The 13,992-nt window shown below is 39.8% G+C and overlaps 1 protein-coding gene across 13 annotated transcripts in view; it reads right to left on the reverse strand.

Annotated features, from left to right (window-relative positions):
• LOC134615043 (microtubule-associated protein tau-like) overlaps positions 1–13,992 on the reverse strand; it is a 68,590-nt gene that overhangs the window by 23,201 nt on the left and 31,397 nt on the right. For 10 of the 13 annotated variants that reach the window (XM_063459404.1, XM_063459403.1, XM_063459396.1 and 7 more), the window contains exons 2-6: positions 12,581–12,763; positions 11,377–11,460; positions 7,360–7,422; positions 5,039–5,776; positions 343–392 (exon numbers count right to left, since the gene is read on the reverse strand). In XM_063459404.1, the coding sequence (XP_063315474.1) occupies positions 343–392; positions 5,039–5,776; positions 7,360–7,422; positions 11,377–11,460; positions 12,581–12,746 (1,101 nt within the window). In that variant the 5' untranslated portion in view covers positions 12,747–12,763. The remainder of the gene's footprint in view (positions 1–342; positions 393–5,038; positions 5,777–7,359; positions 7,423–11,376; positions 11,461–12,580; positions 12,764–13,992) is intronic. The other 3 variants (XM_063459405.1, XM_063459397.1, XM_063459398.1) reach the window with 2 other exon arrangements.

A 13,992-nucleotide genomic window follows, 5' to 3' on the forward strand; every position in this document is an offset into this window, starting at 1 on the left:
GCATGAGTGGGCCCTTCGGCAGATAAGTGGGACCAAAACTGTTTGCCATTACTGATGAAAGCATTTTAAAACAATGATACTATCTGGGAGAATGGTAACCCATCTACACAGGGTTAGGAATAGGTGTTACATCAGGATACTTAGAAAGAGCACAGTGTAATGGTGGCTATTAACTAAATGCGATGTTCAATTAAATGTGCTATTAATGAAGTGTTATGTTTAATTCTGCCCATTTCCTTGGGGGTTGAAGATCAGTAGAGGAGCATACCAGCTCTTACACCTGGCTGTACAAATGTCACGTATGAGAACTTTACCCAGTAAAGTAAGGATTTCCAATCTCACCTGTCCTACCTTCTCTTGAGAATCGCTCTCGTGTTTCTCCTCGTCATGAGCTGGAAAACAAAAAACATTGCAAATCATTAAGGGTTCGAGACAACCTAAGTCAGGGGCAGACAAGCCGTGGCAGGCAGAGAGCTATAGGAGTTGGAGTTGATGAACAGCTATATATTCACAGGTTGTCTGCCCCGATGTTGTGTGCCAGTTTTCAGTACAAAGCACTCGGGACGGCACAAAAACACTGCTACCGTCCTGTGCCATCGGCTTAGAATACATAAACTAGCGCTGAAAAGGAGAGAAAGCGGCTCTAAAGTATATAACACCGTAGTTAGGAAGAAAAAAAGGAACCACGTCTCAGAAACATTCAATCATGCAGTTAAATGTTAGCCAGAAAGAAAAGAAGCTGAATAGAGAGGAACAGCCTCCATTTTCAAGACCAAAAGTATCAAGTTGTGTACAATTACCTCGGCCCTAAATGAAACAGTCTGTGTATAGTCGTTTCGGGGACAATCCATTAAAAAACACACAATTTGATATTCAGATTCAAAAATGAAAAAAAAAAACTAAAAACATTTTATTTGTGGATTTCCTGAATTTCCTGAAAAAATATTTGACTGGACTGTTTTCATCATTCGCTGTTTTACAAAAGTATTTTTTTATTTTATTTTAAGGAAACGGAATTGAAACGGAGCACATGTAAGCCTGTGAAACAGATTAGAACTTGCTTCCCTGTGCTAAGAATTTAGGATTTGAACAGGATTTCACTTTAAATCACTACTCGCACGCTCACTGTTTTGCTACCTCTGTCACTGGTTTAGTAAATGAACTGGCTGTCAGAGGGAATGCAGTTATATGTTCCTTTCTGTACACAACCTTGAAACACACACTCTTTGCAGTCTCTGTGACAGCTGGGTGTATGTTTATATATTAGCGCTCGCAGTCACTACAAAACAAAACAGGGGGCAGCTCACCTAGGTCAGTGGGACTCCCTCACACACCCCACAGATAAATAGATTGTATGTAGAAAAAAGGAGAAAGGTAGAGCCAGAAATGTATTTATACCGATATAAAAATATAAAAAAAACTATTTTAAAGTATATATGAGATAACAGATAAAAAGGTACCAAAGTCCACAATAAATATAAAGTGCAATTTGTAAGGGAACAGACCAGGTCACGGAGAGAAGGTATTCTTCTTGTGCAAATTCTTGGGTCAGAAGTGGCTTGCAATTCATGTGAACAAATAAAAAAAAAGTAGATAAAGAATCTAATTGTGCAGTATATCCCAATCAACTTAACTGGATAATAAACAAAATGAGATGCACTCACATTTACCAGAGCGAATACCTGCTCTAGTGTAAAAGGTGTAGAGTGGTATAATCCCTACTTCTAGGATATATGCATAGATGTAATAGTCAGGTTTCGTAGCAGTATGGCAATATGGACTTTTGTACCTTTTTATCTGTTATCTCATATATACTTTAAAATAGCTTTTTTATATTTTTATATCAGTATAATTACATTTCTGGCTCTACCATTCTCCCTTTTTCTATATATAATGTCATTAAATGTGTTTGAGAGGGCATTTATACAGCTGTCTATTTATGTACTGCCCACATTCTTACAGGACTGAAATGCCCCCTTTTTGAACAAGCCTCTCTTCCTGGTAATAAGCCCTTGCAGGCATATTCCACGTGGCACAGGAGCCATGCCATAGAAAGGGTCATGTGCTATGGAGTGTTTATCTGAAAAGCAAGCATTTGATTCATTCATACTTTGGGGGGGGGGAGAAAACAAAAAACAACACTTTTTTTGGTGTTACTGCTGATTTTGCAATCATTGTAAAATAAACGCACTGTAGTTATAATATGTATTTTACCAACTGTCTAAATGCAATCCCTATAAACATTCTGAATGATTTAACTAAAATTACACACACAAAATATAAATAAAAAAAAACAAAAAAAAAAACACCTTTGAACGCCACGACAATACACCACTCTAGTTAAAGCATGAAATGTCAATATATATTTAACACTTTGTCTCTGGAATAGACGTCTCTTTGTGTGTAATCCCAGACAGACATTCTTAAGCTTCCAATGCGCTTACAAGTGCTATCAATTATATCCTTTATTTGTCTAATCTAAATAGGGTTATTCAAGCACATCCAGTCACTTCTCATTAATATTCCTCACGGCTAATTTTCCTTCTATAGGGATATTCTGGGGCCATTACAGAATAAGGCACCAGACAGACACATTTAAAAAGTGACATCACGGAAGAGACTAGACTTAGCTCTTTCAATGTGGGATATGTGATGCGGCATTCGGTACGGTTTGGGACTGAACATTTTAAAACACAATTGAAAACTTACCAATATGTATTCCTGCCAACAGTACTTTCCAAAGAGAGCTTATCCTAACAATACTTTATGAGAGCTCTAGTGTCGTACAATACCTCACAGAGAGCTCCAGTGTCCTACAGTACCTTACAGTGAGCTCCAGTAAAATACAAGACCTCACAGTGAGCTCCAGTGTCCTACAGTACCTTACAGTGAGCTCCAGTAAACTACAATACCTCACAGTGAGCTCCAGTATCCTACAGTACCTTACAGTGAGCTCCAGTAAACTACAATACCTCACAGTGAGCTCCAGTATCCTACAGTACCTTTCGGAGAGCTGCAGTGTCCAACAATACCTCACAGTGAGCTCCAGTATCCTACAGTACCTTTTGGAGAGCTGCAGTGTCCAACAATACCTCACACTGAGCTCCAGTGTCCTACAGTACCTTTCAGAGAGCTCCAGCGTCCTATAATACCTTACAGTGAGCTCCAGTGTCCTACAATACCTCACAGAGACCTCCAGTGTCCAACAATATCTGACAGAGAACTCCAGTGTCCTACAATACCTCACAGAGCTCCAGTCTCCTACAATATCTCACAATAAGCTCCAGTCTCCTACAATGCCTTACGGAGAGCTCAATATCCTACAATACCTCACAGAGAGCTCCAGTGTACTACAATACCTTACAGAGAGCGCAATGTCCTACAATACCTCACAGTGAGCTCCAGTCTCCTACAATATCTCACAATGAGCTCCAGTCTCCTACAATACCTCACAGTGAGCTCCAGTCTCCTACAATGCCTTACGGAGAGCTCAATATCCTACAATACCTTACAGAGAGCTCCAGTGTACTACAATACTTTACAGAGAGCGCAATGTCCTACAATACCTCACAGTGAGCTCCAGTCTCCTACAATATCTCACAGTGAGCTCCAGTCTCCCAGTCTCCTACAATACCTCACAGTGAGCTCCAGTGTACTACAATACCTTACAGAGAGCACAATGTCCTACAATACCTCACAGAGTGCTCCAGTGTACTACAATACCTTACAGAGAGCTCCAGTGTACTACAATACCTTACAGAGAGCACAATGTCCTACAATACCTTACAGAGAGCTCTATTGTCCTACAATACCTTACAGAGAGCTCTATTGTCCTACAATACCTTACAGAGAGCTCCAGTGTACTACAATACCTTACAGAGAGCGCAATGTCCTACAATACCTCACAGTGAGCTCCAGTGTACTACAATACCTTACAGAGAGCACAATGTCCTACAATACCTCACAGAGAGCTCCAGTGTACTACAATACCTTACAGAGAGCTCTATTGTCCTACAATACCTTACAGAGAGCTCTATTGTCATACAATACCTTACAGAGAGCTCTATTGTCATACAATACCTTACAGAGAGCTCTATTGTCCTACAATACCTTACAGAGAGCTCCAGTGTATCATCTTCCTCTCACTCCAGAGTTTGAATATTTGGAGGAAATTATAACATTGTCCTTACCACAAGGAGCTCAATCTACAAATGATATCAGCATGAAATTGTGCATGTATCACACAAGCAAAAGGACCATAGGCAAGAGATAATCATGTTAAATACTGGTATATAGATATAACTTAAGTGATATACTAAATACGTTTGCAATTAACTAATTACAATTTCCATCTTTCCATAAAATTTGAGTGCCTATGTTAATGATTGTGGGTTTACCTTTTCTTTTAGCTCTTGCTGTTCTAAGCTTTTTATTTATTTAAGATTCTACCTTTAGCATCCTAGAGTCATCTAGCTTGATGTCTAGCTGTCCATCTGTCACTGTCAGAAAACACAATACTGAAACCATAGAGAGGCACCATCAGCCTCAGTAAGGCATTACGTAACTCTATGATACTTCTCTCTGATTTCTGTCTGTTATAGCAGTGACTGCTAGTCCTCCAGCGAGATCTTCAGCTCCCCAAGATGCATATAAAAAAAAAAAAAAAACTGTTCTGCTATACTACAGCAACAAGGGCTATCACAAAAAGTGACGGCACGTAAAACATCATCTAGATGGTCATCTATTTAAGTTAAAGAAATGGTAGCTTATCATCATAACCTATGGATGAGTAAACATGAAGCCTGGTCATGGAAATAGATACTGTGTCAGGTGAGGTAAAGGATGGACATGCAATAGGTCATGCAAAGTAAACAAATCAAAGTCAAACCAGCAAAAGAGGTAAAAAGTGGTGTAACTGTTGATGTGCTTGGCAGCCTTTTAGAAACCTTTAAGTGGGTTTAAAAGCAAAAGACAGCCAAGGGAGATCAGAGGATGCTTTAGTAAACTGGATACAATCAGAAGCCAACCGGAAACACACCTTTATGTAGAGGGATCCGGCTGACTGGTATTCCTGAAATTCGCTTCCTGGGGATCTCTGTTACCTCCTGGACAGCCTGTACTTGATCTTCGGTAACTTCACTTGGTATGTTTAAAACTTCGCCATTTAGAGGCTTATTGGCATCAATCTCCACTTGGTAAACAGACACCGAAGGACGTGGGCGAGGCAACTGGGCTTCAACAGTGAAAGCGTCAGCAACTATTTCAACAAAAGGCTGTTCTGCAGCAATTTCATGTTCATCAGCAAATGGCGATGTATCTAGTTGAGATTCTTCAGGCTCTGTGCCATTTGTCTCGATCTTTTCTACAGGCTTTTCTTGTTCTTCTTCGTGGGGCACTGAAGTTTCGTTGTCCTGAACCAATTCACCACATTCTCCAGTTTCCCCTTCTATTCTTCCTTGGTTGTCTTCAAAGATTTCCCCATCATACGCTTTGCCATTGTGGTCTTTGAATGAGACATGAACTTCCCCGGGTAATTCAAAAGGTCTGGTCAGTTCATTAGGTGTTGTTGTCCAGTCAGGACTGTTGTCCTCGTATGCTTCTCCGGTGACCTCAAAATCAAGATCCGCAGAGTATGTGTCCGGCCAACTTAATGGACCATCGTCTGGTGCATCAGGAGCTGGCATCGATGATGACTTTGTAATGTCAGTTTCTGGTGTAATGCTGTCACAGTGCTTGATCTCTTTCTCTCCTGAGGCCGATGGAGATGTAATCGTCTCTGGGATGGCACGATTGATGAAATAACATGAAAAATGTAATGAATGCGTGCCCTCCCCTGCTACAGGAAATACCAACCATTTTATACTTTCTTTAAAACGTCTGATTTTAAAGTAATGCAGCTGACTCCTCCGGAAGAATTCATTTGCAAGTCTCCTTTAACTTGATCGTTAAAAGTAGTGACAAAATGTATTCACTGAACACGGCATTGCAGTAATAATATTTCCCAGGGGAAAGTTTCATAAACACATATTTTCAATTACTATATTGCCATATTTTTTACATGGTACCATTTGCATCATGGTGGCTTTTTAAAGTTCCACCAAATTAAGTAAATTAACTCATTGTATCCTATAAATGGCACAGATTTCATCAGAGCTTTCCCTGTCTATAAACAAAAATTACGGCCCAATCGCTAAAAAAAATCCTAATTTGTAGAGAGAAAAATATTTGGTTATAGACTTACATAAACAATTATGATATATGAGAGACAAATACACAGACAGGGAGAGAGTTCACTGAGGTTTTACAAGTAAAAATACCATGATATATTAGTCTAGCCAGGCATCTCTTGTTATTCCTTGGCTAGACTAACTATGCTCTCAGAAGTCCCTTGTAAAAATCTTCAGACCTTGGTCTCCAGAAGGCTGATGCCATCAGGCTTGCTGTATAGATAGGATGGTCCACTAAAAGTTATCACTCATGATCTTGTCCTGGTGGATTGGACCAGATGTCCTTCTTGTCATGTTTTGGACTCTTATGGTCATATTAAAGAAAAGTTTGTGGTTTTTTTTCCCCCCGTTCTGGACAGGAAAAATAATTGGCCCACCCAAAGTGCTTAATAAAAATATAGACTTGTCAACACTTCAGTCTATCGCAATGACGTCTCACCATGCCACTGCAGATGAATCGCATATGCTAAATACTGGCGGAGTTGCATGAGTAATGTAGTGCACAATCCTACGCAGAGCCAAGATTAGCCATTATTTCTATATGTATATATTTCTAAATGTTATATATTTTATATATCTTTTTACCTAAGGTATACATTTACAGCATCTACAAATAATATAAGTGGTCATTGAAGTGGTCTGGGTGCACTATACCAGGTCCCTTAACTCTGCAAAGATAATTATTGCAGGTTTAAAAAAAAAAAAAAAACTGCAATAATTACCTTTAAGGGTTAACTCCGCCTCTAGTGGCTGTCTACCAGACAGCCACTAGAGGGACTTCCAGGCTGTTGGGAGACTTTTGGTTAGTTGGCAATGCATGGGGATGTCCAGCGTCACCCAAAGCTCTATAGTAAAGCATTGTATAAATCCTAATGCGAGAGTGGCCATTGCCGCGCATGCCCATTAGGTCTCCCCTGCCGTCTAACCCCTTCTGAATCATGGGACGGCGGCAGGGACGAGACTATAGTGTCAGGAAAACAAGTTTGATTTCTTGGCACTATAGTTCCCCCTTTAACTATTTTTAGTATTTATCATAATAATTGGTATAAAGAATATATCCAATCCATAGAACAAACTGATTGAATCCACCTTGCTGTCTATCTTCCAGGGAAAAGATGAAATTAAAACGTACCCTTCAATGCGTTGTAAGCAGCTTGATCGCCTTGTTTCGGGGTGTTACCAAAGCCGGTCTCCTCTGTTTTAGAACACAGATAGAAATGAAAGTTAGTTGGCCTGCACATGTCAATCACCATGACCAAGAGCGTTGTGGTAAAATGAGTGGAATCAGTCTGCAGTTAGCAGAGTGGGAGATATTTGAGACACGTGTACACAGCGTAAATATACAGACTGCAGACGCACATATCTGAAGCAGGCCCAGATTATACACATCAACACACTAGAAAAAGTTTTCAAATTAGCATTTTTTGGCTCAATTTTATTCCTTACAATTCAGTGGTTCATACTATTAACAGCAAGATATAAAATACAAGCCAGAATAGCTGTATACATTCTGCAAAAGGCTATTTCATTTTTTTTTTTTTTTTTAAATAATCAAGGGTATATTCACTAAAGTGAGAAATGTCGGGAATAAAAATGAATTTCAAATTTAAGGCCACAGTAGCCAAACTCGAAGCATAGCTGAATTGGAGAACCTTTCTAGTTTAGCTACTTTGGCCTTAAATGTGAAATTCCTGACAATTTTCCGTTTAGTGAATAATCTTGAAAATCATTGAAATAATACACAATGGTTAATGGATAAATCTCAGCATGCACATCCACACCCTCAGCCAAAACACAACATAAAGTGTCACAGAACCCATTCGTGCGCGTTACCAACAGCCACCATTTTATTTCAGTGACACAATTAAAAGATACAAAGAACAAAAAACATATTCCACAGATACAAGGCAGGATGCAATAACCGAGTTTAAAATGTCTGCAGAGAGAAAATTCCCATCAGACAGTCTTAATTTAGCACTGGTTATTTTACTAAAATAGCACATTATGAACCCCTCCCTTGGGCCTAGCGTAGGGTACTGCTACCCTATCTTGAATAAAAAAGCACATTGCAAAAATACATTTCCCCCTTAATTAAACTAATTGTCTATACCTGCCCCATCTTTTATATTTAACTATAGCAATAAAGTTCCCATAAGTCAAGGAATTCAGCAAAAAAGCAGGAAGAAGCAGAAATCTGAGAGAGAGCGATAAAGCAAGAAGTTAATGCTTAATGCCAAAGCGTGCCTTGCTAAATACAGAGCCAAATTAAGCAAATCAAAATGTAAAAAGTAATGCAATGAAAAAGGAAACAAATTTTTATAAAATATATTTTCCCGTAACTAAATTGTCATTAAACAGCAGTGCTTTCTGCCATTCTAGCACAGTTTAATTTTTCTAACTAGATAGAAAAATAAAACTCTCAGAACAAAACAAACCTCCATGGGGGCAGCCATTTTGTTTTTCCTGAGGAGAATGCCTGAGGCACAAGCAGTTAAAAAAATGTAAGTTAGAAACCAACCCATAATTCTTGTAAAAAACACACATTGACTGGTATTAGAAAAAAAGCAATTTAAGTCAAATCAATTATCTTCCAGTGAAAACGTCACTACAAACTGCTGTCAACTCTGTTGACATGTTCGGAAGCAAAATGGCTGCTCCATGTAGAGTTTTTATTTTTAGAGATATGTGCAAATATACTTTGTGTGAACGTTCTGTTTGAATCCAGTGGTTTCCTTATTATATTCCTAAAGACTGACTATATGAGTGTTACAATGAGTCCTTTAGCCCCTTAAGGACCAAACTTCTGAAATAAAAGGGAATCATGACATGTCACACATGTCATGTGTCCTTAAGGGGTTAAAGAAGCAAAGAATTTATAAGTCATGACCTAATTGGCCTTAAAGGACCTATTGCAGCCTGCAATGTCCTATTTATTAATGGCCAGCAGGGTTTTAAAGAAATATTTACACTCTACATGTAGGACTTGTCATGCAGACATAGGGACCTCATGGAATGGTGGGTAAAATAGCATGTTTTTTTATTTTTATGTTGTTTATGTTGTTTTTTATGTTGTTTTGCCGTAAATCATACTTTACGTAAGTAAACCTATTCCATACATACTTTAGAATACAAAAAAAGGTTTGTAGAAAAATAAGGACATGGCCAACATAAGAGTAACAAACAGATTCAAATTGTATATATATAAACACAAAGGGACAGTGGTGCTTTAACACTCTGAAAAGGGCTGCCAAAGGATTTTGGAAATTGTCATCCAATAAATGTGAGTGGTCCCCAACTGGACCCCTGATTGAAACTGACACAAAGACTGCCTGTATCACTGGAGATGGGCTTGCTTTGTTTCCACTACAGCCACAGCTTACGGGCAGAGACATGCCCAGGAGAACAGTCCCCTATAGGCATTTCTTTATCACTTCATAACACTAGAGAGACTATGTAAGAGAAGTCCTCTAGATCAGAGTTCCCCAACCCAGTCCTCATGGACCACCAACAGTCCAGGATTTATGTATTTTCCTGTTTTATTCCAATAGAGATACTGACAAAACCTGGACTGTTGATGGTCCATGAGGACTGGGTTGGGGAACACTGCTCTAGATGTCACTGGGATCAAGAAATGACTTGCATCAAAAAGTGTGCAGGTAGTGTTAAAGGTCTTTGGCAAAATAAAATAACAACTAATTAATAAAGCACTGGAAGACCAACAGCAAAGCAGAAGCATTGCGCATTTCAAACTGATAGATTAGGCCGTATGACCGTTGGCTGGTGGTATGCAAGCTCCTGTTTTGGAATCAGCGGTGAATCGTGATTAGTAGTTAGCACCAACGTCCAACGCAGTTCCCCAGTTACGTAGGACATGTGCGCACCCACTCCTCAAAGCTAGCTTCCTGTCCTGTGCCAGGAGTGAAATAATGGATAATTGTACTAACAGAATTTTAGAATGACAAGTGTGACGGGGCAGTCACCATCAATGGAAGCATATGGACACTTCAGTTAGGTCCATGGATGACACTTATGTTTAAGTTATTATGAATACTGTAGGCAGGAGAGATATTTTGTGTTAGTTATTGTCTTCCCCGCCCCTTTATAAATATGTTATTAAAAGTTCCTGGATGTTTTCCCATGTGATTTGGTTACAGAGTTTGTCACAGCAAGTTTAATGTTATGCACATATGGGCTAGTCCCGAGTTAAAATAAAGCTGTGTGTGCTCGTTCCTTTTGGAACTATGTGTCTTGGATTATTTGTTCAGGGATCCCAGTAAAAGAGTTGTTGCACCTGTTGGCTGGCTGCTTGGTCCCCGTAGCCCAAGACAAGTAAAAGAGAGCTAGGCCTGAGTGCCACAAGTGCCTTTGTAAAGGCAGTAGCTGATCACAGTATAGGCAGAGGTGTGTATTTCTGCCCTGGAAAGGAGCTGAAGAGCCAAAGGCAGAGGGGACGATACCTGGAAGATGACAGCTGCAGCCTTGTGGGGTGGAAGAGTTCCTGAGAGACCCCAGTCAAGCTATGGCGACTGGGGCTGGATTGTTCTAGAGTCGCCTGTAGAGGTGAGAAAGTGGACTTAGCGGTGGTATTCAGTCGGAGTACGCGAGCTCCATCACAACAAGCTTTCGGGAGATCTTCCCCTTATCAAGCTTTAGGCATTTCTCTTAGACTTGATACAGGGAAACTCAGCCAAGAGCGTGTCGTTCCAAAATTCTGTTAGCCCAATAAAAAAATATCTTACAAGACAGTAGAAATTTCCACACTGCAGTCAGGATGTTCAAAGCTGGGATAATGGGAGTCGCAATCGGAATCTAATAAAACTTGAGCACACCAATGTATAAAGTACAGCAGTATAGCTTAACTTATGCAAAGCAGCTTTGATTTAATGTCAAAATAATGCCACATGGTACAATCTGGGTCGATAGTGGATTCACGGGTGCTGTGTCCAAGGTGAGCAGTCCAGTAGTGAAACTGTTAAAAAAGGACCTCGTTATAAAAGAATAATAACTCAGATTGCTTTTTTAATAAAAAAGAGAAGAGCAAAAATTTAATGCATTTTCTTAAGAAGTCCTTTATAGCCAGTTTCACTGAGGACAGTTCGCCTTAAAGGGAGCACTGCTGAGGGCCCAATATCACCTCTTCACATCTTACCAGTGGTTCCCTCATGGATATCTATGTGGCCCTTTTCTTTTGCTGCTTCCCAGTTCGCTAGATCCTTTTGTACATCATCTGCATCTGCAAGAGGACAGTAAGGTGTGTGTATTTACAGCATCTGGATGCTGACGGAAGTCTTGAATCGCAATCTCGTGAATAGGAGAAAGTATCAGGACACCAGATCCACACGTACGTACCTTGTTTTGTTACAGCAATCTGTAATTGTATCTTCTTTACATTCAGCATTCGGAGACTATAGAACGTTTGCTCACTTAAGAGAAAATTGTGGGGGGAATTGACAAAGGGATACCAAAAGGGGTTATCAAATTTTAGGCCAAAAACTACTTACCTTTATATTTCCAGCTCACGGGATTTAGCCTAAAATATTGCAATTCCCTGGGAGTATGTGTCTATCCTGGTTGTCTCTTTGCAAATAAATTAAACTTTAAACATTACAAAATGGTAATTCCCCTGTCAATTCTACACAACTCCTTACTTAATGAATAAATCCCATTACGTATTAGCAGGTTTTTCTTTAGAACAGGGGTGCCTGAAAGTTAGAACCTCATATGTTGTATAACTACAACTCCCATGATGCTTTGCATGCCTTAATATGACAATGCATCATGGAAGCTGTAGTTTTAAAACATTAGGGGATCTACCTTTTGGGCACCCCATGCTTTAGAACATACCCTCTTTTTATACCACTTTCTCAAAGTTCAGCTTCTTCTTGCTTTGTTGAAAACACACAGGGAGCATTTCTAAGAACCTAGTCAAGCTCCTCCTAGATTTATCCAGTTTAGATTTTGCAGGAAATCCGAACATACAGAAAGTTATTTTATCTTGTAAATGACCTGCTCCTTTTGTGCCAAAGTGTTTTTGCCAACACCCCTTACTTACAAGATAGGTAGACTAGTGAAGAGTGTGTGTTCATTCATGGCCCATTTTTCAAGGCTGGTTCTGCCCGAATTGTACTAACTTTTTAGTGCTTTTAAATTCAGCTCTTATTCTTCTAAGACAATGATGAAAAACCCAACACCAATGGCTGTCACATGATTACAGAACAGAGAGTGTTTGGTGTGAATGGAGACGTGTCAATCTAGAACAATCTCCTTATCTGACCCATCATGTCTATTTTGCATAACTGGTTAATGTTGGTGTGAAAGTGTAATCTGCTCAATGGTTTTGGATCTAAGCTCACCATCCCCATGTTGCGAGACACGCGGCAGCCGAATCACGCCCTCCTGGCCGTTGTCCTGAATATGGCTCATGCCATCCCCGCTAGCGACTCCTGAGTAGAGCTGGTCAGGAGAACCATCGCCAACTTGATCTCCCACTGAGTCGTAATCCTGATACTGATCTGTCATCCTGGCACGCGATTAACCTGCCGGGGGAAAAAAATCTCACGTTAATCAGGCCTTGGATTAACTAGAAAACATTGGGTTTGGAAGCAGAACAGGGACAGGACTTCACACACATCACTGGGCTTCTCTCTCCATAAGTTTCTATCTGCTACAAATTGGCATAAAAAAAATTCACCAGGACATTAAACGCTAAGACAATAAAAGTATTTTTTGCAGAGTCGGGCTCCCATCCCCGCAGGGAATCCTAAATCATCCTGTTCTAGCTTAAAATGGGCACACATAATGACAGCACAAACAGCCAGCAGAGCCGAGACAGAGAGAATCCATTCGCAGTCTCTGAAAGATGTATTTGTCCCAGAGTCTCCCTGTCTTCATTAATCAGAGCAAGGGCAGCAATCAGGTAGCTCTCAAACTGTTGCAGAACAACTCCCATATGCCCTGCATATCGATGGGAAGTTCTGCAAAAGTGGCACATCTCTCAATGTGCGCCTGGTAAACATGTATAAAGTTACCGTTTCCATTGACCCTATTAATATACATTTATTATGATTATATAAAACATATATTGAATTTTACTTTAATTTATATACGTAAGCTCACGTCCCTCCCGTCGGCTGTTGCAGAACTACAATTTATATAATAGGAAAGGGGGAGGTATAGTAATATTTACCCCCTTTTCTAAGATGAAATGTTTACATTAAAACAAAATTATTATTTTTCTCTCCTAAGCATTAACAATTAAATTAGTGCTAGCTGACGGATTCTCTTCCCAGAGATAAAATAAGCAGAGATTCTTAGACAAATGATTATACATGTATGCAGTGATAGCATTTCAAAGAACTGGGCACGTAGGCTCCCATTTAAAATAAATGCAAGCCAGTAAAAGCTGGGTCTCCACCTCTTCTTGTCGCAAGCAAGATGCGATTCTTGAAGTATTTTCACGCTGTCATGTGACGCCCAGTCCTCTCTCCCAAAAATAACGAAGATCCCACTGATCCTGCAACAGTATTTATAGACCCCAGAAAACAATATTAACACGTCACGTGCTCCCTGAATTTATAGTAACCGAGCAGCAATTAATATGTGTGACCCGTCAGTACACTAGGGACTCTATGCCCCCTCATTCCATGTATTTCTCTTGCCCTACCATATAATATCAAAAGCCCCTGATTTCAAAGGTAACAGCAATGAGGGCCCGGCAAATGATCATATGCTCACACCCTCCTGATAGCATCATATGACTTAGTGA

This window comes from Pelobates fuscus, chromosome 6 (genome assembly GCF_036172605.1).
Source record: "Pelobates fuscus isolate aPelFus1 chromosome 6, aPelFus1.pri, whole genome shotgun sequence".
Taxonomy (NCBI): domain Eukaryota; kingdom Metazoa; phylum Chordata; class Amphibia; order Anura; family Pelobatidae; genus Pelobates; species Pelobates fuscus.